This window comes from Trichomonas vaginalis, chromosome I (assembly GCF_026262505.1).
Source record: "Trichomonas vaginalis G3 chromosome I, whole genome shotgun sequence".
NCBI classification, from domain to species: domain Eukaryota; phylum Parabasalia; order Trichomonadida; family Trichomonadidae; genus Trichomonas; species Trichomonas vaginalis.
The window spans coordinates 26324117-26344405 of record NC_067203.1 but is presented as its reverse complement, the minus strand read 5'-3'; the positions used below and the strand labels follow the sequence as shown (position 1 = coordinate 26344405).

Sequence of the window (20289 nt, the reverse complement as noted above, 5' to 3'; positions counted from 1 at the left end):
GTGAAGAGTTTAGAAAGAAAGTTAGGGAGAGAGAAGGAAGAGAACCTATTGTACATGACCTTGCAAACGAAAGTTTACAAAATGTCATAAAAACTTACTTTGCAGACAATGAACGAGAAGGGATGAATATTTAAGAAAACTCAAATGGACAGTACCAAATGAAATGTTAGTATTGAAAAACATGTTCCTTGACAAAATAAAACCAACTACAGAAATAAATGACGCAAGACTGAAAGATTGGGTAAAAGCTTTCCCATTCACAAAAGATATTGTTGGTAACATGGAAAGAAAACCAGAATGGCTACAAAAACATATATTTGGAAACGAGCTTATTCCATATGGACAGGCACTGTTTGAAGAGCTTGAACCTGAAACTCAGGAAAGAGTCATGCAAACAATACGCGAAGACTCAAATACAGACTATGACAAACTCTTTCTAGGATATAGGTTACCTGAGATGGGCGACCAGAGCCAAAAGGCAAAAAGGACATGGGAAATTTGCAACATACTAGATGAACATAATGCAAAGATGCAACAACTTCAAGCAGAGGGCAATGAAGGAAAAAGAAGAGTTAAAAACTCAGTCAGGAAGAAAGTAAAGCTTGGTCGGAGTGGGTTCTATTATGACATATAAATCCAACTATTCTATATTTTTACTCATATGAAATGTACGCCGCTCAGAATATAACGCCAACAGTTTTGGATGCATGAACGGAAATGTTTCCGAATGGTATAACGAATGCGACAATGCCATTAGAAGGTCAGAAATAGTTCCTGGAACTTACGAATATACAACTGCTGTTTCTTATGGAAACGTAGGTGAGTTTGGAGAAGGTTCTTCAACAACAGTAGATATTGCTTGCGACAGGTTTCATATAATTTCTATTGACAACTCTTTCTTATACGTGGAACAAGACATTGAAATAAAACCTTCTGCCAAGTTGTCTGACAAGAAAGGTTGCAATGGAATTTTCTATGTCGGATACCAATATGCTCCAGAAGTTTTCATGGGATATAAGATATATTCTAACTCTGACTTAGTTCAAACAGTAACATGGGCAAACTATGAATGGTTCGCTTTGAGAAACTCAGTACAACCACAAGCTAGAGAACAAACAGACCAGTATGCAACTATTGAGAAAATAAGAAGACTTGACCCTAACGTTCCAGGAGTTTATGTTAACCTTTCTGGACAAACTGCAGCAGCAGTAACCAAAGTAAAACTGAAACTTAGAGTTCCTTTGTCATCTTTCCTCATCTTCAGGTTTTTAAGATACTTGCCAAACTGGGCAGGAAAAATTTCTATCGAACTTACTCCAAGCAAAAATAACTTAGTCATTGCACCAACACAAGACCCATTCAGCATTGCTGTAGCTGGAACTGGTGGAGCCAATTCTGTTGACTTTTGCAAAAACAAAGTTGACTTAGACTTTGGTTTCTCAAACTCAACACTGAAGTAAACTACTATTTCAATGCTGCTGGAACTGCTTGGGACCCAGTTAAGTTCACATGCGAAAATTTGAATGCAAGAGAATAGAAAGCAGACTTGCAGTCTATATGTTGGACCCAGATATTTCAAATGCTTTAGCTGCCAAATATATTGCAGTTCCACTTATGTTCCCTATACACCAAATATCTGTCAAAGACTTTGCAGGTGAAGTTGGAAACCAAAGTGCTGACCCAGGTGCAAGAACAGATATTGCTTTAACAACTGCAATGAAACATGCAGATACTATGTTTGTACTGTTCAGACGAACTATAAATGACTATTCTTGTTTCTACAACCCTGGTATTAAATATCATATAAACATAGATGGCAAATATTATCCAAGAGAAGAATATTCTACAGTTGAGGATATGAGGTCATACAACTTGACATTAGATGCTATGAACTTTAACAACAACTTCACAACAACCATTAACCCTGAAATGCAAAGTTCTATTATGCCATATGTGAAAGTATGGACTCATACAGGAGGTCAAAAAACTCAATATACAAATGGAGACCGTTCAAACTTTTGGCTTGGCATTCCATTTGCTGACTCAGAAGACTTTATGGGTGGTATTTCAACTGTTGGTACAGTTCAAATACAATATACTGGTGACAGAGACGGTCCAGATGAATTGAAGCAAAGAAGTTTACAAAACCAATAGCACTTTTCACGGAAGATGCTCTTTTGAAGATTCGTTCGATGAAACCTGCTGGGGCTCCTCAGATTGGCATAACGACAGCTTCCATCGAGCAGATTTTGGCAGCAGGTCAGTAAGTTGTTCTTGAACTGACTTCTCTCCGTCAAATATTGACAGTACGCCAGTTTTGATATAAATTGTATTATAAACTTACCTTTAGAAATATCGGTCAGTTTTGTTGTTATATTTTTGTCTGCTTCAAGAACTTTCACCATTTCAGTTATACCAACTTTCTTTGCTTTATGAAAATATTTTGGTTCAGCAAAAGACTGCTATTCTATAACATTTTCCATTGTTTGTATAAAGAACTATTCTGTCAATGTACTTGTATTGTTTGTGTGTGTAAACTTTGTTCTGCTTCAATTCGAAGAGATACTCAAATACGTCCATCTTTTTATTCTAAGTAAAATGTCATTTCCGAAAAATAGAAGCGTAAGTGTTTCAAAAGGTTTAATGGCGGTGGCAGATGTGAAGTTAAATTCACCAACTCAAACAAACAGTCAAAGTGTTGTTGTCAATGTCAAAGAAAGAGATGTTGAAGTGGGGAAACCATACGAAGACGAAGATGGTATAACAATAGTTCCTGTAAAAGAACAACCAACATACCCTGAAGTTAGCAGAGACTTAAGTTCTGTTGCAGATATTCGAAACGACTACCAACAACTGAAAGACAAACTTAAAACTCAGGAGAAGATTTGTCAAGCTTTAGGTATAATGTTAAACTTGGTCGAACACAACCCTGTAAAAGTGAACTCATATGTCATTGCACCTCATGAAATTTTGAAAGAACTATTGAAACTTTTGACAGAGGCAGACGATATAAACATCAAAGAAATAGAACCCGACATTGCTTGCTGTGGTGTTTCATATAATGTCATTGACAAGATATACGTTATGAAGGAGGTGAAACGTTGAACTTAAAATATAGTTTCCCAGACGTCATAAAAATATTTGACGACCACAACATTTCATTAAAATTTATTTGCTAAGTAAATGGCAGAAGACATAATGGTTTATACTATTACGACTAAAACCCTGAGTCATATAATTCTATAACAACAAACTTACAAAGTCCTCAAGGACGATATTGTAAACTAACCTTAAACACGATGACGACTAAAGCCTGTTTTTGCTCTTTTGACACCAGAAGATTTTTGTTGTTGTGAATGGTAAAAAATACTCTTTGAAGATACTTACTCAGATATACCACCAACAGGTTTTGTTGACTTATTTAATACTTTAAGGACGGATGTAACATGTGCTGCAACTAGAGCAGGTTTCATTATGTTTGGATGTCCGACTGAGTTTACTATAAACGATATGAGCTATAATACAAAACTTATATCTGGTTTTTACTACCAACAGTTTCCTATAACAGGAAAAGGTGTCATACAAGGTTTGTCTATTCCATTGACTTTAAGCACACCTATTTTATATATTGTTTCAAACTTAGGTTCAAAGTGCTATTCGAATGTGGACAGAAACTACTATGACCAAAAGATACTCATGCGTATAACAACACTTTCTCTGCTGGTTTGCCTATTGTTCATTCGAATGCAGAATTTTCAGCTTTAGTAAACTCAAACACTTTAGCAAACATAAACTTAACCTTAGTTGACGCAAACTTTGTTCCTGTAAAACTTTTATGTCCTATGTATTTGTCAATGACGGCAGAAAGTTTCGAATTGGAAGATGCAACTGGTGAAAGTATTGTATTACAAGAACAACTTCAACAACAAAATAGCTCAAGAACAACAAATGCAACAAATGCAACAAATGGAACAACAAAGTCAAGAATAAAAAAATATATTTTTTTTATTTTTATAAAAATGTACAGAATAGATGTTTCAGATTTTTATGACTTCCAAGCTTCAGAAATATGTGTCCATTTAGAGACTATAACAAAGCAGTCGAGAATTTGAAACGTTTAGTCATTTATGTTGACTCTGCCCCAGAATGTTATGTATGAAAGAATGGATGTTGTCTTTAACAAAAACCAAGAGCAACAATAGTTTCAGAACAAGAATGTAGACAGAAACTTAAGAAAATAAAAGTCGTACAAGTTGGTATGAAGATGTTAGATGCTTGGGATATCTTATTGTCAAAGTTAGAAGATTTTTCAGTTCGTGGTATAAAGTTCTATACACCATCTCCAAACTTCTATTCTATCTTCACTGGATATAAATATGAACAAGTAGAATGGAAAGAAAATGTTATAGAAGCTTGGTTAGACCATGTCAAAGAAATTATATGCAATGGAAACGAAAGAGTTCTATGAGTATATCTTATGTTGGTTTGCAAACATCTTACAACATCCAAGTGCTAAAAATGAAACTGCTCTCATTATAATTGGAAAACAAGGAAACAGGTAAGAACACTTTCTTTACAGATATTTTGATGCAAACTGTTAGAGGGCTATTCGAACCCGAATATGACAAACTTAGAAACATCTGCGGTAAATTTAACTCTTCAATAGAGAATATGAAACTTATAGTTATGTAACGAACTTCAAAGTATAGATACAACAAAAGTTTTAACTCAGATGCTTTGAAGAGTCTTATAACAGACAAAGTTGGAGTTGTTGAAAGAAAAGTATAAAGACCAAAGAGTTTGTGAAAATGTTGCAAACTTCATTATGGTTTCAAACAATGCGTTCCGATGAAGTTAGAAAGTTCTGACAGAAGATATGTAGTTGTCAGAACGTCAGATTCTCATATGCAAGATACAGAATATTTTGACGACTTTAGCAGAAACTTTGACATCTGACTTTTACAACCACTTGTTCTCATATTTCATGACATTAGATATTTCAAAGTTCAATCCAAGACAAATTCCATATACCGAAGAGAGACAAACATTGTTAGAAGCAAACAAGAGTGTATATGAACTGTTCATAGATGAGACTAACTTTGAGTGTTTAGATGAAAGGTCATTGTACGATTCATATAAACAATATTGTCAAGAGTATGGTTATATGGCAGCGTCTAAACGAACATTCTTGGCAAATGTCAAAAATCTTTTAGACATACAGAACGGCGTATATACAAAGAAAATTTTTTATGAGTAAATTTAAAAAAATATTTTTTTATCCGATAGAAAAGATGAAAATTCATCTCAGTAAACAAGTACATGACAGAGTCAAAGAAAGAACCCATTCGCTTATTTGAATGTTTACTTCTACCATTTTGAAAAGTCTTACATTTGACAAAGTTTGGAACATCGAACCAGTTAAGTTTGCTATTGTGACTAAAAATGGTGCGAAATTTGAAGACTTAGACATAGAAGGTTTGTTAACAGTCAAAGAAAATTTTGACAGAAGGTTTTCAAAACCTTAAAGAAGGCAAAGCATACAAACTTGTTATACCTTATGAACCAAAGAAGCAGACGACTATGAATATTATGAGTCTAAGATAGTTGAAGTTCAAGGTAAATTGGGTAAAAAGATTTTAGAGTCTAAACCAGTGTTTGCTCCTAAAGAGGAAGAGAACATTGACATTGACCCAGAAATGTTCTAAAAATAAAATTTTATTTTTACATGTCAAATTTCTTTTTCTCTGGCTCTGGCTCTGGCTCTTTCTTCTCTTCTTCTACTTTCTTTTCTTTCTCTTCTTCTTCTTCTTCTTCTCTGGTGGAGTTATGTCAAATTTCGCAACCATATTTATGTAAAAGTTCTTTGTCCTTTAATAGCTCTTCTATTCTGTTTTCTATTTCATCTTCAAGAACAGCGCATGTGTCTTCTTTGCATTCTAAGAACTTTTGTTGGACTTCATCTTCCAAAGGCGTCATCTCTGTCAACAAGTCTGTCATTGACAAATTTTAAAGACTTCTCTGCTTAATGTTTTATGGTTCTTGTCATATTCCCAGAAACAGAACTTTAGAACAAATTCACCTTTCTTGTTTACACTATGTAAGATTTTATGGTCGACAGATGTTTTGCTGTCAAAAGTTTGTCTCGAATATAGATAGCGAAATCGCTAGACATTTTCTAAAAGATAAAAATTTTAATTTTTCTAAAAATATGTTAGAAAAAAAGTTTGCTGACATTGACAAGAAATTTGAGAATGTTTTAAACAAGAACAAGAGGAAGTTAGAAAATGCTCAGATAAAGCCTATACATGACAAGTTCTTATTTGCTCAGAATGGTATAACAGGTCTAATTGCACCACCTGGGTCGGGTAAGACTTTCACTTATCTTAAAATGGCTGCACAACAACAAGAACTAGATGAGAAGAACCCATTCTATGAGTTAGTTGTCATTTGTAGTACTTCTGGTCAATTTGACCAAACCGTCAATTCGTTCAAAGATATTATAAAGAAGTCTAAGTTAGTATGTATAAAAGACTCTGAGTTGTTAGATTGGATAAAGAAGTACCAAAGAAGAGTTTTGAAGTACAATGCTATAAATGAGTATGTCAATTCGAAGTTTAAAGACCCAAATGAGGAAATGCAGAGAATATTAGAGAAGAAACACTTCAGAAACAAACAGAAAGAGATAGAATACATTTCGAAGAAATTGCAATCTTACGATTGGAAGACTTACCCTCATAGATGTCTTCTTATCTTAGATGACTTTGCTTCTCATCCTTTGTTAAAGAACAGAGAACAAGACATGTGTCGAATTCTCAAGAAGCTCAGACACTTTAACATTTCAGTTGTCATTTGTGTACAGACAGCCAAGAGTTTAAGTAAGGATGTAAAGAGAATACTTACTGATATCATACTTTTCCCTGGATTGTCCGAAGACGATTTCATGGAACTTATGAAAGAGTCCATGGCAGGTAAGTTTGACAGACATGAACTATGGGAGAAGTACAAAGTCATACAAGACCCTCATACTTCTTTCAGAATTCATATCTACGCAAACAAAGTTCAAATTGTAAAAAGTCAAGCTTGAAAAATAAAGAGTTTTGGCGACCAGGGTTTTTTCACTACTCGCTGTTCTTCATGAAATTTCATACGGAATTCAATAAAAATAATGTTTATGTTAGAATGTTAGATCTAACATGTTTTCTAACATGTTTTCTAACATGGTCTAAAACATACAAAATTCATGAAATTTCATACGGAATTCAATAAAAATAATGTTTATGTTAGAATGTTAGATCTAACATGTTTTCTAACATGTTTTCTAACATAACTATTTACAAGCGTTTTACATGGTATATGTTGCGATGGTTCATGACTCTAAACAATTTCGTAGCTTCTATTTCTTCTGTCAGTACATCGAATGTTTTAACGATACCGAAAGTTTCTTTATACTTCTTCTTGACGTCAGATAGAAGGAAATCGTCAGCAGTTGGATAGTTTTTGTTCAGAAATGCTAACATGTTCATTTTATCTTCTGCTGGCTTTTCTGCTTCTTTCTTTAAGTCTGCATAGTCGTTTCTCATTCTTTCTATCTCTTTGACTGAGTAGTTATATTTCCTCATTGCTGCTTTACATTTAGAACATTGCGGGTTCATTTTTGCGTTATATTCTGAAACCTTACCTGCTAAAACAACTAAGGCGTCAATTGCTCTCTTCATCTCGAACATAGCGGGTCTTATTTGTTCGTTCCATACCTTACCTCTTCTATCTTTATCTCTTATTTCCCAAACACATTTTGCAACTAATGAAACAAAGTTGTCGTAGGTCTTAAATTCTTCGGATTTGTAAAGGTCAGAGATGTTCTTATATACCATGTCGCAATCTTTGTCCATAACCTTATGGTTGCAATGAAATCCTAGAAACTCATAGTTTACCTTTCGTATGAACTTCTTTATTTCTACTGAGTCAGTAACTTTAACTTCAATTTCGTCGAATTCAGGAATAGTGAGTTTTTGTTGTTGGATTTCAGGCAATTTGGGTAAATGGTCAATAATGTCCTGCATTTCATAAAGATACTGTTCATTTGTTTCATCTTTCGCACTACAGTCTAAATTACTTGTTAAAAGTTCTTGCTTTATCTTCTGGATTTTTGTTTCGAAAGTATATGAAGAAGGAATGAAGTTTTTCATCTCTACCAACATAGATGTTGGATTCATAACTAACGAGTTTGGTGCTGTAGTTGTTTGAACTGTTGTTGTGCCGATTGTTGAAATCATATTTTTTATACAAAATAAAAAAATATTTTTTTAAAAAAACCAACTTTATTTTTTATTTCGGGAAAACTCATGAAAATTCAAGAGTTTTAGACCATGTTAGAAAACGTGTTAGAAAACATGTTAGATCTAACATTCTAACATAAACATTATTTTTGCTGAAAAAGTGTTATTTTTTCATGTCCGAAGACTCGAAGGTGCAACACTTCCAAAATACCGACGAACTCAGAAGAGCAGCATGGCAGTATCTTCTTGACAACTTCTTTGAGTTCTCCAGGCACACCTTGGAAAATGCTGAAGAACTCCGACACAGAGAATTTGGAGAAATTGCACTCCAATACTACCTTGACAAACAAAGGGTAAACAAAGGGTAAAATAAGACTAAAAACTTAACGTTTAAAAAGTGACATTTTTATGAGCTCCGAGTCACCGAGAAAACTTGGTCAGATGTTAGCAGCTTACTTCCCTGAGGAGGATGGAAGCGTTACATACGTAAGGTTCAAAAACAACGAACCTGGAATTGCGTACCAAATTCGCAATTACATGACCATGGAAGAGTACGAAAGGTTTCTACAAGAGAAACCAGCTCTAAACAACTCAGAAAAGAAAGAATAAAAAGTTTAACTCGTAATTGTTTATTTTTTTACTTGTATGGGCAAGCTGCAAGAATGAAGTCGACTATCTCGGTCTTTGTCTTGACCAGTTGGACTGCTCTTGCGAGTACGTCTGTTTTACGGTCTCCAGCTGGTGTCTGACCTTCGTAATTGCGCATGTTCTTGAGAGCTCCAGTTGTAAATGGTTGTAGGATGAAGAGTCTCTCAGACTGCTTGAGGTAGTCTTCACGGTCACGAACCGAATCTGTGGTACGAGTCGAATCGGTCGATTTGAGGGAAGAGAGTGAGAGCCTGTCTTCTTCCATAGGGGCTGTGGCATACTCTTTGCGTAAACGGTTCAGACCTTCTTCGAACTCTTGGTCTCTCTTGGACTGAGATTGGAATTTGAATTGGGGTGGAGGGTTTGACATGAACATCCAAGGGTTAGGGAAGTAAGGCATGGGTTGAGGAGGGTAGTTTGGAAAGCCTTGTGGTGGGTAGTTTGGAAAGCCTTGTGGTGGGTAGTAACCTTGAGGTGGAAATTGGTAGTAATTCGGAGGTCCTTGTTGGAACTGAGGTTGCTGTGGGGAGCCTTGTGGAGGTGGAACCTGTTGTGGTGCTGGAGCATGCTGTTCTTCTGGCTGTGGAACGGGTTCAGTAGGTGGGACGTCGGACATTCGTTTGTGTCTTAACCGTCTTTGTTCTGAAACAATATAATATTGTCTTGAAAAAGTACAATATTGTCTTGAAAAAGTACAATATTGTCTTGAAAAAGTACAACATTGTCTTGAAAAAGTACAACATTGTCTTGAAAAAGTACAACATTGTTCTGAAAAAGTACAACATTGTTCTGAAAAAGTACAACATTGTTCTGAAAAAGTTCAAGACTTGTTCTGAAAAAGTACAGCCGTACTCAAATTTGAGAGACATTGTACTGAATTTATACAACATTGTTCTGAAAAAGTACAACATTGTCTTGAAAAAGTACAACATTGTCTTGAAAAAGTACAACATTGTCTTGAAAAAGTACAACATTGTCTTGAAAAAGTACAATATTGTACTGACTCAGTATGGAGCTTGACCCCTTAGACGAAGCAATTTATCTAATTGAGGTAAATGAAACCGTGAAGGAATATCTCAGCAAGTGCAAACCAAGCAAGTCCATTGGCTTCTGGTTGTCCAAGAATAGTGTCTTAAAGTTGGAAATTGAAACAGGTGTTGCAATTCAAGTTCCAGAAGGCACTGCATTCGATGATATTAAGGATGTGAAGAAAGAAGCCCTCTTGAAGTTCTTCATGAAACGTCCTTGGATACTACTTCCATATCGTGAGAGCCCAATTCCACGAATTACACAAATTCTCAGAGCACTACTTCACTACTCTGGACAGCCGTTCTTCATAACCTCAGAAGGCGACATCCAACCAATTCAGTAAACATCTCATTTTAACTTCACTTTTTTTATGTTTTTACTCACACTCGTACTCAACAGGTTTGTGTACAACTATTTCAACTGTGAACCTTGTATTGACCGGTCTTCCTGCAAATGCAAGTTCGGTCAATACACAATTTATGGTGGCAAGAAAGACAGTGGGGAATGTTATTCTGACATCTGTTGTTGCGCTCGAGAGAGAATTGAAATTCCAGACCCAACTCCAACAAGAACTCTCAAGTTGCCGAAGACTCATGTGAAGAAGAAGCCTTCTGGTAAGTTTCTTATAGCCATATACATGGCACGCTTTGAGTAAAAACATTTTTTTCATTTTTTGAATGAAGCAAGTTAAATTCGTCCCACACCAAACTCAATGGACCGATGAAGAGTTTCAAGCTATGGTTGAAGGTGTTGAGAACGACATAGACGGCGAACTTGAAGGAGCTCAAACCACAATTGCAACCAAAATTGCAGAAGTCAAGGAACAAATAGCTCCACTTAAAGCTACCAAAGCTACTCTTGACCTCATGGATACTTACCGTTTAGAAGTAAAGAGTGGAATAAGACAATTAAAATTAAAACTTCTAAACTACGAAGCTATACTCCAAAAGTTAGCAGAAATGAGAAGACTTTACCAGAGCTACTTACATGTAAGGGACTTACCTTCAAGCAGTCCGACCAAAGATGAATTTTCTGACATTGTCCCAATTTTGTCCGAAAGTCAGCTCAGATGTTTTGAACTGCTCCCAACATATCCAGAATATGAACGTTTGCCTGAACTCTTCCGCAATCTCAAAAAACGTTTTTTGGTTCTCATGTTCGAAACTTTTATCGGAAGAGACAACAAACGTTCAGAAGAAGAACAAGATATTATTTTAAACTTGTTGTATGACTTAACCGTCATAACAAGCTTTTTGAAGTAAAACCGTCATTCTCAAACCACTTCATTTTTTCGATGTCCGAACAAGCACCGAAGCCGAACACAATGGAAGATGTCCTTTCAATGTTGCCAGACAAGCGCCCAGTTCAAATTCAAATTTTGAATTTGAAAGCTCATCTGACAAACACCGTTAAGACTCTCCAAAGTAGTCTTATGGAAGAGATGAAGGGACTTAAAGGTGAGTTCCTCATGAACCAAGCTTCCAATGAGAAAGTCCTGAACGATTTGACGGAAACCTTGCGCATTTACGCGAGAGAGAACCGAGACCTTGCCAGACTCATCTACCGTTTCTTCGAAGAGATAGACGCCATCTGGAAGGTACTCGGAAAGGACAGAACCTCCAACACCGTACTTCGTGAACACAGAATTGCCGAAGGAATTGTCGAGGAAGAAGAGAAACACGAAGAAGAGGAAGAGGAAGAAGAGGAAGAAGAGAAACACGAAGAAGAGGAAGTTTGGGCAACCCTTGTTGCCGATGACACTTACGAAATTTCCCAACCCTACCCATACCAAATCCGCAACAAGGAGACCGGCAAGGTTCTTACCCCAGTTCTCAACAACTTGGGACACTTGAACCTTACCCTTCGGAATTACGGTTCAATCTCCATGGGCAAGCTTGTCGCAATTCAATGGGTTCCAAATCCAAACAAGAGGACGAAGGTCAGACACATTGACGGTGACAAGCTCAACAACCGTAAGGAGAACCTCGAGTGGTTCTAAGAGTAAAAAAATTTTATTTTAGGGGGAAACCCCGAGTAAATTTAAGTTTTTAGTTGCGTAAGCGGCTTAAATTAAGGATAATTTGGACAAGTAGTTCCTGACCTCTGAATTGGACTCTTTCGTCATCCCAGTTGCGTAGGAGGTCGTCCCAGAGGAGTTGGTAGAATTGCCATTCCAAGGACGATTTGTCCTCCCAGGCATTGAGGATGTACTGCTCGTAGAGTCTCATGACCTCTGCCTTGCACCAGACACCCTCTCCCTTGGAACGTAAGGCTTCTTCGAAGTGCTCGAATGCGATTGGCTGCGGGACCATCCGAAATGACACTTTTTGTCCGTTTGGTCAATGTTCGTGTCTCGTGCCATAGTCGACGAAAATACAGACAAACAGGTTATATATGAGTTTGAGACCAAGAATGGTGTAACTCGACCTGTCCGATTCAAATTCGAATAAAAATTTTTTATTTCATGCAATGTTTTATTTCTGTGCCGTCTTCAAGTATGCCCCAGTACTTACGCTTGGAGAGGACATGAACTTCGGTGAAAATTTTGTCCAATTTGAATTGACCCATCTTTTCACCGACCATTCCCATTTCAATGAGTTTGTTATAGCCTTCTTCGTTCGTCATGAGCGCATCGATGTTCTCATAGTAAACCTTCACTTTGGATTTAACTTCGGAGAAGAATTTGTTGTAGTTGTCAAGGACTGCCTTTGCGAACTGAGGGTAAGACCAATGTTCGACAATAGGTTTTACTGTGGTTACTAAGCCACCTTGACCTTGAGTAAATTCGTATTTCAAAACAAAAGGGGAGAACCTTTCAACAAAGTTGTCGACCTTCTCATAGTGTTTACTCTTCATCTTTTGAGGTTTCTTAATGGAATATCCCCATGTCGAATTCATAAGCAATTTGAGTGTCATTGCAAGTTTGGGGTTTGAAGCTTTCCTAATATCATACAGTTGTTGTATGACTTTTCCAACTGTATAGTTCCTTCCTGGGAACTCACCGTCTTCGTTTGGAATTCCAGTCGGGATATATTGGACGAACCTCATGTACGCAGCGTTAAGGTCGACATAGTATATCTTTTCATCTGAGTCGAACTTGTCGCAACCAATGGGTCCAGTTCGTGGAAATTCAAGTGAGTCTCTTATCTTCTGAGAAACTTCGCCTGCTATCTCATAAACATCGTCGAAGCAACCTGTTTCATATAAAACCTTCTGACCTAACTCAGATGCTCTCCAATACAATTTGACGTCAATTGGATGTCTCAATGGAAGTTTGTTTATAGCATCTTGAAGTTCTTGCAACCTCATTGGAAGTTCTTCTGGTTCAGGTTGGTATCCGAACAATCCAACTCCTTTTGGAACTGTGTACTTCTTTTGTGCTAGAACTTTGTCTGGAACAACTTTTGGTCTTGCTAACAATGAAAAGTTTGTTTCGTCTTTTGGTACAAAAGTTTCTGTCAGCTTGTCATCTGGAATTGGTTCCAACAAACCTTTCTCGAAAAGAATGTTTACAGCTCTGACAATGTTGCACTTGCCTTTTCCGAACAATGGGTTTGTAAGACTTTCGTTCAACATGAAGTGGTTGTGGACAATTACAATCTTCAACCATGGTAAGTCTTTGTCAACAACATAGTCGTCATGTGAAGAACCTTTAGCTGTAGGTATGTTGACTCGGATATTGACATTTGCCAACGGTGCAACTTTTGCCAATTGACCTCTGAGAATGTACCTTGTCTTCACACATGACTCAAGATACTTCATCTTCTCATCTGTAACAAGACCAGAGTTCCTGAGACATGTAAGAATACAAGGTTCATTGACAATTGTTTCAATTGAATTGTAAATTCCATACCTTGTCAAGTCAATGTCAGACTTATTTATGAACGGGAAGTATCCAGCATGTTGTCTGACTGCTTGAGGGTTAGGTTGGTACCATTCAAATTTTACACTTGCAATTCCTTCAATTGCATTCAAAATGTCTGAGTCGGAGTCAACCATTTGTTCTCTCTTTGTAGTCTTGAAAGCGTCAAGAAGCATTGCAGCTGTTGTGACATTGCCATGTGCATAGTATATATGACCGTCCAAATCTGTTACGGTTAGTCTGAGATTGTATCCTTTCTTATTTCCGTCTTGTATGGCAGCAAGTACTCCCATGAAGCCTTCTTTGTTCTTTCCTTCGTCAAAGTTTACTGTAAAGGTTCGACCAGATGTAATTTGACTTCTAACTTCACGGTACTTTTCATATGCATATCTTGTTCTTTCCATGGGAGCATGTTTGTCTTCACCTTTTCCTTTTTTCCTTCTCAAAGGATGCAATTGTTCGTCGTTTTCCAGTAGAATCTGGCAAAGCCGTCGTGTCCTTCAACTTGAGGTTCAGAAACATCGAAAGGCATGTCCATAAGACGTTCTTCTTCTAACCTCTCTAGTCTGTTTGGATAATTGGCGCGCGCTGTTTCCAAGTCCATTTCATAGCGAAGACCAGACAGTTTGTCATAGACTTTTATGGGTCTTCCCTTCCTATATTTAAAATTCTTCGAAACTTTCCAACCATATCTTTCTAACTCTGCTTTTATTCTAGCAGACTTTCTATCCATTCTATATGGGGGCATTTTTATAAAAATAAAAAAATGTTTTTTTTCTTTACTTTACGTAACCACCGGCTGCCATAAGTCTTTGACGCCAACCCATACCAGCTAATGAAGGTTGACTAACCTTTGGTTTTGGTTTATCTTCAGTTTTTGGCTTCCCTTCTTCTATCGGTTTTTCGTCACTTTTCGGTTCCTCTGACTTTACCTCACTTGCAGGTATGGTTGTGTCGTCAACATCTTCATAAATATCATATGCCATTTGTTTTTGTTTTCCTTTCAACTTTTTGTGTTTGTTGTAAAGTTTAGAATATTTCGACTCTAAGTCAATGAGATGTTCTATAATGAACTGTTGGTCAGTGAAGTAAACTTTTCCATCTGTTGTCTCGAAAGCTCCTTCAGACTTCAATATTTTATTTGTGAGAGTCTGTTTCTTTTTTGAGATACTAGCCGTTCCATTTCTATGAAAAGTGACTTTGTAGTTAGGGTTTGTATTTCCAGACCTGGCACTTTCTATTATTGAATTTTTCTCTTCATCTGTAAGTTCTTTGACAGGTTTTGACAATGGTTCTGAACTTTTTGTTTGTGGTGTCAAATCTACCGTTTCAACTTCTTCGGTCATTTCATCTCAGTAAAAAATTTTAGTTTGGTTTGTTTTCAACTGGTTGTTTAGGTTTTTTAAGTCGGTCTAAAACTTCTTGAGGTATAGGAAGAACTTGACAAACACGTGGTTGTGTAACTGCTGGAAGCCGACAAATCCATCTTGAGCCCATTTGTCTCAATGCTGTATTGTTCATTTCATCTCAGTAAAAAAATTTACATTCCCCACGTTTGAGGCGGTTGCGGTTGGTTGTTGTTTACCCACTGTTGTGCATGGTTATATCCTCTGTTAAAGAATCTTTCACCTTGGTCCATGTAGTGCCCTGCTTGGTTATAGTAGTCATTTGCTTTGTTATAGTAGTTTCCTGCTTGTCTTCCTACATTGTCCATCCATCCTTGAACTTTTCCTCTTGTTTCAGGATTTGGAATAAGATTTGCTGCATCTCGTGCTACATCCCAACCTTTCTGTACAGTTTGTATAATAGGTTGTGCTTTCTCTTTAAGTATACCTAATGTACTCAAAATCTTCCTTCCAATTCCAAATGCACCTCTGGCTATTGTTCCCACTGCGGGCAAAAATCTGGATGCAACTCCTGCTAATGCGCCAAATAAACCCATTTCTTATAGGGTAAAAAATGACGAATCCAAACAAGGACCCCTATGTTTCTAAGGCAACAAAGAAAGCACTCATGATAAAAATCTTTAGTTCAACACCAAATGCTTGGTTTATGGATATCTTGGAAAACATTCCGAGGTATAGAGAAGATGGACCACCATACTGGCTAATATTTGTCGGTCAAAACACAAGATACTGTGAAGCCATACCATTACAGTCCAAAAATATTTTAGATGTGAAAACTGCTTTGACAATATTTTTGACAAATACCATCCAACAAAACTGACATCTGACTGTGAAAGTTCTTTCAAATCAGACGATATTAAAAACTATCTGCGTTCAAAAAATGTAAACCAATATTTCATTGTCGACCAAAACCATTCTGCTCTTGGTGTCATTGACAGTTGTATAAAAATCTTAAGAGACTTAAATCAACCACAAGGTGGTGAGGTAGATGAAATGTCATATGACGACAAATATAGACACTTCTCCATGGCAAAGATGAGACAAGTTTTAAATATTTACAATAGCCGTAAACAAAAAGGTTTGGGAAACCACTCCCCCGAAGAAATGAAAAACAACCCCGACTTAGAGAAAGACTATATATTTAATAGTTTAGTCAAAAGAGACAAACAAGAAAGAATGCCAGGCTTCAAACTTAAGAAAGGTGACAAAGTAAAAATAGAAATACCTAAACGCGACCCATATGAAAATACTATTGACTATGACAACAATGGGAACTCGACAGGTACTCGCATTCGTGTTCGTAAAAATAGAAGAAAGTATACAAGAGAATATTATGAAGTTTTAGGCAAACATGGCAAAATGTACACACTGCAAGCAGAAGATAAAACTACTATTGTCAGACCTCGTTTCAAACTTGTCAAAGTTCAAGGTGGTATACTTTCAAAGACAGTTCCTAACAAATATAAGACAACTCCTGACGAATATGCTAAAGAAGTTGAAAATGACGACTAAGCATTTCTATACCATGCGTAAACTGTCATGTAAGGTGGCATGTAGTCTTTACTCTGTCCCGTTGTTTGCGTATACCCTGAAACGCGATGTGTATGGCTTCCTCCTACCTCAGTGTTACTCCAGTAACAATTTATAGCAAACTTAACGTCCTCTTTAACATCATATCCTTTACCTTTTGTCATTCCTGACCAATCCCAAAATCTATGACTATGCAAACCTGCTTCAGATGTACTTAAATTTATGTAGTGACTGTGCGCAGGTAAATTTGCACCTGAAATCGTTTTACTTCCACCTGTTTCCTTTGAAGAGTTTGCACAATACAAAAACCTGTCGACTATTTGAGTCCAAGTTCCAAAACCAAGTACTACTTCTGGTCTGGTAGAGTTCATTGACGTATAAATAGAGCCTATAGGATATAGTGTTTGAAGTATTTCTGTCTTTAACGTTTGAAGCTCTGTTTTGTCAGCTTTTTTATCTAACTCATCGTTAACATATGTTTTGTCAGCTTTTTTATCTAACTCATCGTTAACATATGTTTTGTCAGCTTTTTTATCATATAAATCTTGAGCAGTGAATTTAACTTTGTTTTCATCCTCCATGACATAGACATTTCTACATTTAATGTCTTTCATCGTTGTTATGTCATCCTCCGATGTTAAACCTTGTGGAAAGTTAGGAGGTTTCCAATTTAATACATCCCCACCAGTTCCATCAGGTTCTTCAACCGTTCCTGCAATATTTTCTATACCAACAGTTGCGAAGAAATCGTGTGTATGTCCAACGTCACTTTTCCTGTTTAAGGTTTCTTGTAAGTTTGTAATATTTGCAATGGTATGTGTATGAGTCTTTTTAGAATATTCTTTGTCAGCTCTTGTCACTTCACTTGACATTTTATTGTCAACATATGTTTTATCTGCTAGTTCAGGATGAGTATGTTCTTTCGTTGCATATGTTGCATCTGCTCTGTCATGTTCTTCTTGAACTTTTTCAATGACATACTCTTTGTCAGCTTTGTTGTCAATATCTGCCTTCAAAAGAAGTTCATCTATAGGTTTCTCGTTTAAAGTTCTTTTTGTTGGATTTATACAAACAGTATGGTTCTTACTGTCTTGAAACAGAAACTCGTCTGTCATTGGGTTTATCGTCAGTTTTAAGTTTCCTTCTTTCAATGACTCAGATATCTTAGAATAGTTTGAAAAGTTTGTTGTGTTCTTATTTAGAGCTTGCATAATGAGTTGTCGGTTGTGTTGTATTTCTCTCATAGACGCTGTTTCTTTCGACATTTTTATTCTAGATAAAATATGCTTCCAATAGAAAAAGAAAATTCAAGAGTTGCTACAACTAAACCATTAGATGAACTTTTTACGAATGTCGGTCAAAAGTTTGAGACAGAGACCGTAAAGCATGAAGGCTATCGTTTTGACTACCCACTTAGATGGCTAAGAGACCCATCTGTCACAAAAGCTATTGGCTTTCGTAGAATGAAGTTTGTGTCTGTAGAAGATAAAAGTTTTCCATTTATTGTAAGGTTTCATATAGATTATATATCTGAAGGGAAACGAAAAATGTGGGAAGAAATTGAGCTAATACAAGTTGACCTTTCATCTTCTCTACAGACTGCGTTAAAAAATAGAAGATAAAATAAATTCATGTTATGCAAAATATGCTGATGAATATGCAAATACCGAGAGCACACTTTATGTGAGAATTGTATATGACAAACAAAATTCACAAGTGTCATTTCAAATCTACGAAGACAATCCAAAGAAAGACGAACAAATATATACAGAATTCACTGCAATGTCATGGTATTATTTGCAAAGAATGTTAAATCAGAAAGTCGAACTTCCTTTAGCAAATATTTACAGTCGATATGCAAGAGATGAACCATATTTATTTAAAGATGTTTTCGACCCAGCTGCTATTATTGTTCATGCTTCATTTTCTGGCGCCCAAAACTCTTTCTTATGCTTGGCAAATGACTTTTACGAAAAACCTACAAAGTTATACGAACCACCAAGTGGAAGTATTTCAGACTTTCAAGTATGGTTTACTACAGATGGAAGAAAAAGAATAATTCCATTATACCATGCGTTTTACTTAGAACTTAGTTTCATATACAACTACTATCGAACGATAAAAATATAATTTTTTAATACGGTTGAGGTGTTGGATTTGGTTGCCAACTAGACTGTGGTGCAGGTTCAGGCTGTTGTATAACAGGAGCTTGTTCTTCTGGTTCAGGGTCTTTAGGTATAATACCAACAAACTGACCTACTCTTTTACCAATATTTTTGACTCCGTTCCAAATTCCTTTTCCGACAGATTTTATTCCATTCCATATACCTCTTCCAACATTTCGAAAGAAGTTTCCTATTCTTCCAAAGAAACCCATTTTACTATATGTAAAAATCTAATGTCCGCCTAGTCTCTTACGTTTCCTGTTGAGTTCCATAGCATTCTTTAACTGGAGCTCATACATTCTGTTTCTCCTCTGGTAGAAAACATATTCTGGGTCAACTCCTGTGTTCGCGTCATCTGCATAAAGTTGTTTATATCCCACTTCAGGGTTTGTATAAAACTCTTTCCATCTCATATTTGCATACCATGGTGGCAAACCTAACGCAGCGTCATTTGACATGGCAGTTTGCATTTGTACATCTGTTGGCACTTGACCATAGTTTGCCATTGCAGTTTGTATTCTAACTTCATTTGGAATATTCTCTGGGTTTGGTTGTCCAGGTTGCTGTGCATTCGCTAAGTTCTGTGCGTCCATTTAATATTAGATAAAAATATCTCTTACGAGTACATATACTGAACATTTGCAGGCATTGGTTCATCTTCATATTCTCTATATCTTTCTGCCACGTCAAATAAGTAAATGACACAATGGAAAAAACCTAAAACAAGTAGTCCTATTTCAAACCACATTTACTTACTAGTAAAATTTCTTTGTTATGACACTTTCTCCAGTTTATAGGACCTCTCTCATATTCTATCTTATCGTATCTAAACTCATAGTCATGTATGTCCTCTAACCATCTCATGACACTTTCCAAACCACTTTTATCGGATGTAAAGTAAAAGCATGGATGGTTATGTAAAACGTCTAAAGTTTCTAAAGAGTCTCTCAAAGTCCAGTCTACTTGGTATTGAAAATCCCATGTGTTATAGAACGGTGGGTCCACTATAAAGAAAACATTTTCCTTGTCTTTATATTTTTCATACAACTCTGTCCAATGACATCTCACAAACTCTATACCCTCAATATATTTTTCTATGTCCTCTTTGAAAACATTTGTATAGTTAAGATATAAAACTTTTGACATAAGTGTTTCAATGTCATGAACTCTTATAGCACCACTATATAATAGTCTAGCAGATATACTATCCCAGTCTATATATTCTGCTTTTTTCAAAACCTCTCTCACAATATTTTTCTTATCTAATGGTATACGTTCCATCTTACCTATAGGTATCTTTTCTTTTAACGCTTTCAATATATTGTTTGTGTCTGGAATATGTTTGAGACGGTCCATATAGTTGTCGAAGTCAT

The 20289-nt window shown here is 36.3% G+C and overlaps 10 protein-coding genes and 3 pseudogenes across 13 annotated transcripts, besides 1 other annotated feature; 5 read left to right on the top strand and 8 right to left on the bottom strand.

Annotated features, from left to right (window-relative positions):
* Positions 1–20289: part of a mobile genetic element that runs on past both edges of the window.
* On the top strand, positions 389–634 carry TVAGG3_1053400 (protein of unknown function, DUF4106 family; the record flags this gene model as incomplete). Its single annotated transcript, XM_051255805.1, has 1 exon — positions 389–634. The coding sequence occupies one exon, from the start codon at positions 389–391 to the stop codon at positions 632–634; it is 246 nt and encodes an 81-aa protein (XP_051081379.1).
* Positions 6414–7084, top strand: TVAGG3_1053390 (annotated as a pseudogene). The gene has a single exon. A coding segment is annotated over exon 1 (671 nt).
* Positions 7332–8273, bottom strand: TVAGG3_1053380 (organellar and viral DNA polymerase type B; the record flags this gene model as incomplete). The annotated part of the gene is made up of 1 exon (XM_051255804.1): positions 7332–8273. One exon carries the CDS (start codon positions 8271–8273, stop codon positions 7332–7334), a length of 942 nt encoding a protein of 313 aa, XP_051081378.1.
* Positions 8685–8885, top strand: TVAGG3_1053370 (uncharacterized protein; the record flags this gene model as incomplete). Its single annotated transcript, XM_051255803.1, has 1 exon — positions 8685–8885. The coding sequence occupies one exon, from the start codon at positions 8685–8687 to the stop codon at positions 8883–8885; it is 201 nt and encodes a 66-aa protein (XP_051081377.1).
* On the bottom strand, positions 8914–9540 carry TVAGG3_1053360 (uncharacterized protein; the record flags this gene model as incomplete). Its single annotated transcript, XM_051255802.1, has 1 exon — positions 8914–9540. One exon carries the CDS (start codon positions 9538–9540, stop codon positions 8914–8916), a length of 627 nt encoding a protein of 208 aa, XP_051081376.1.
* Positions 10631–11215, top strand: TVAGG3_1053350 (uncharacterized protein; the record flags this gene model as incomplete). Its single annotated transcript, XM_051255801.1, has 1 exon — positions 10631–11215. The coding sequence occupies one exon, from the start codon at positions 10631–10633 to the stop codon at positions 11213–11215; it is 585 nt and encodes a 194-aa protein (XP_051081375.1).
* On the top strand, positions 11386–11952 carry TVAGG3_1053340 (MazG nucleotide pyrophosphohydrolase domain-containing protein; the record flags this gene model as incomplete). Its single annotated transcript, XM_051255800.1, has 1 exon — positions 11386–11952. One exon carries the CDS (start codon positions 11386–11388, stop codon positions 11950–11952), a length of 567 nt encoding a protein of 188 aa, XP_051081374.1.
* TVAGG3_1053330 lies at positions 12907–13715 on the bottom strand (annotated as a pseudogene). The gene has a single exon. A coding segment is annotated over exon 1 (809 nt).
* Positions 13853–14548, bottom strand: TVAGG3_1053320 (annotated as a pseudogene). Its single transcript has one exon. A coding segment is annotated over exon 1 (696 nt).
* TVAGG3_1053310 (uncharacterized protein) lies at positions 15181–15336 on the bottom strand (the record flags this gene model as incomplete). Its single annotated transcript, XM_051255799.1, has 1 exon — positions 15181–15336. One exon carries the CDS (start codon positions 15334–15336, stop codon positions 15181–15183), a length of 156 nt encoding a protein of 51 aa, XP_051081373.1.
* TVAGG3_1053300 (phage tail repeat-like family) lies at positions 16730–17623 on the bottom strand (the record flags this gene model as incomplete). The annotated part of the gene is made up of 1 exon (XM_051255798.1): positions 16730–17623. The coding sequence occupies one exon, from the start codon at positions 17621–17623 to the stop codon at positions 16730–16732; it is 894 nt and encodes a 297-aa protein (XP_051081372.1).
* TVAGG3_1053290 (serine threonine-protein phosphatase family) lies at positions 18886–19128 on the bottom strand (the record flags this gene model as incomplete). Its single annotated transcript, XM_051255797.1, has 1 exon — positions 18886–19128. The coding sequence occupies one exon, from the start codon at positions 19126–19128 to the stop codon at positions 18886–18888; it is 243 nt and encodes an 80-aa protein (XP_051081371.1).
* Positions 19147–19509, bottom strand: TVAGG3_1053280 (uncharacterized protein; the record flags this gene model as incomplete). Its single annotated transcript, XM_051255796.1, has 1 exon — positions 19147–19509. One exon carries the CDS (start codon positions 19507–19509, stop codon positions 19147–19149), a length of 363 nt encoding a protein of 120 aa, XP_051081370.1.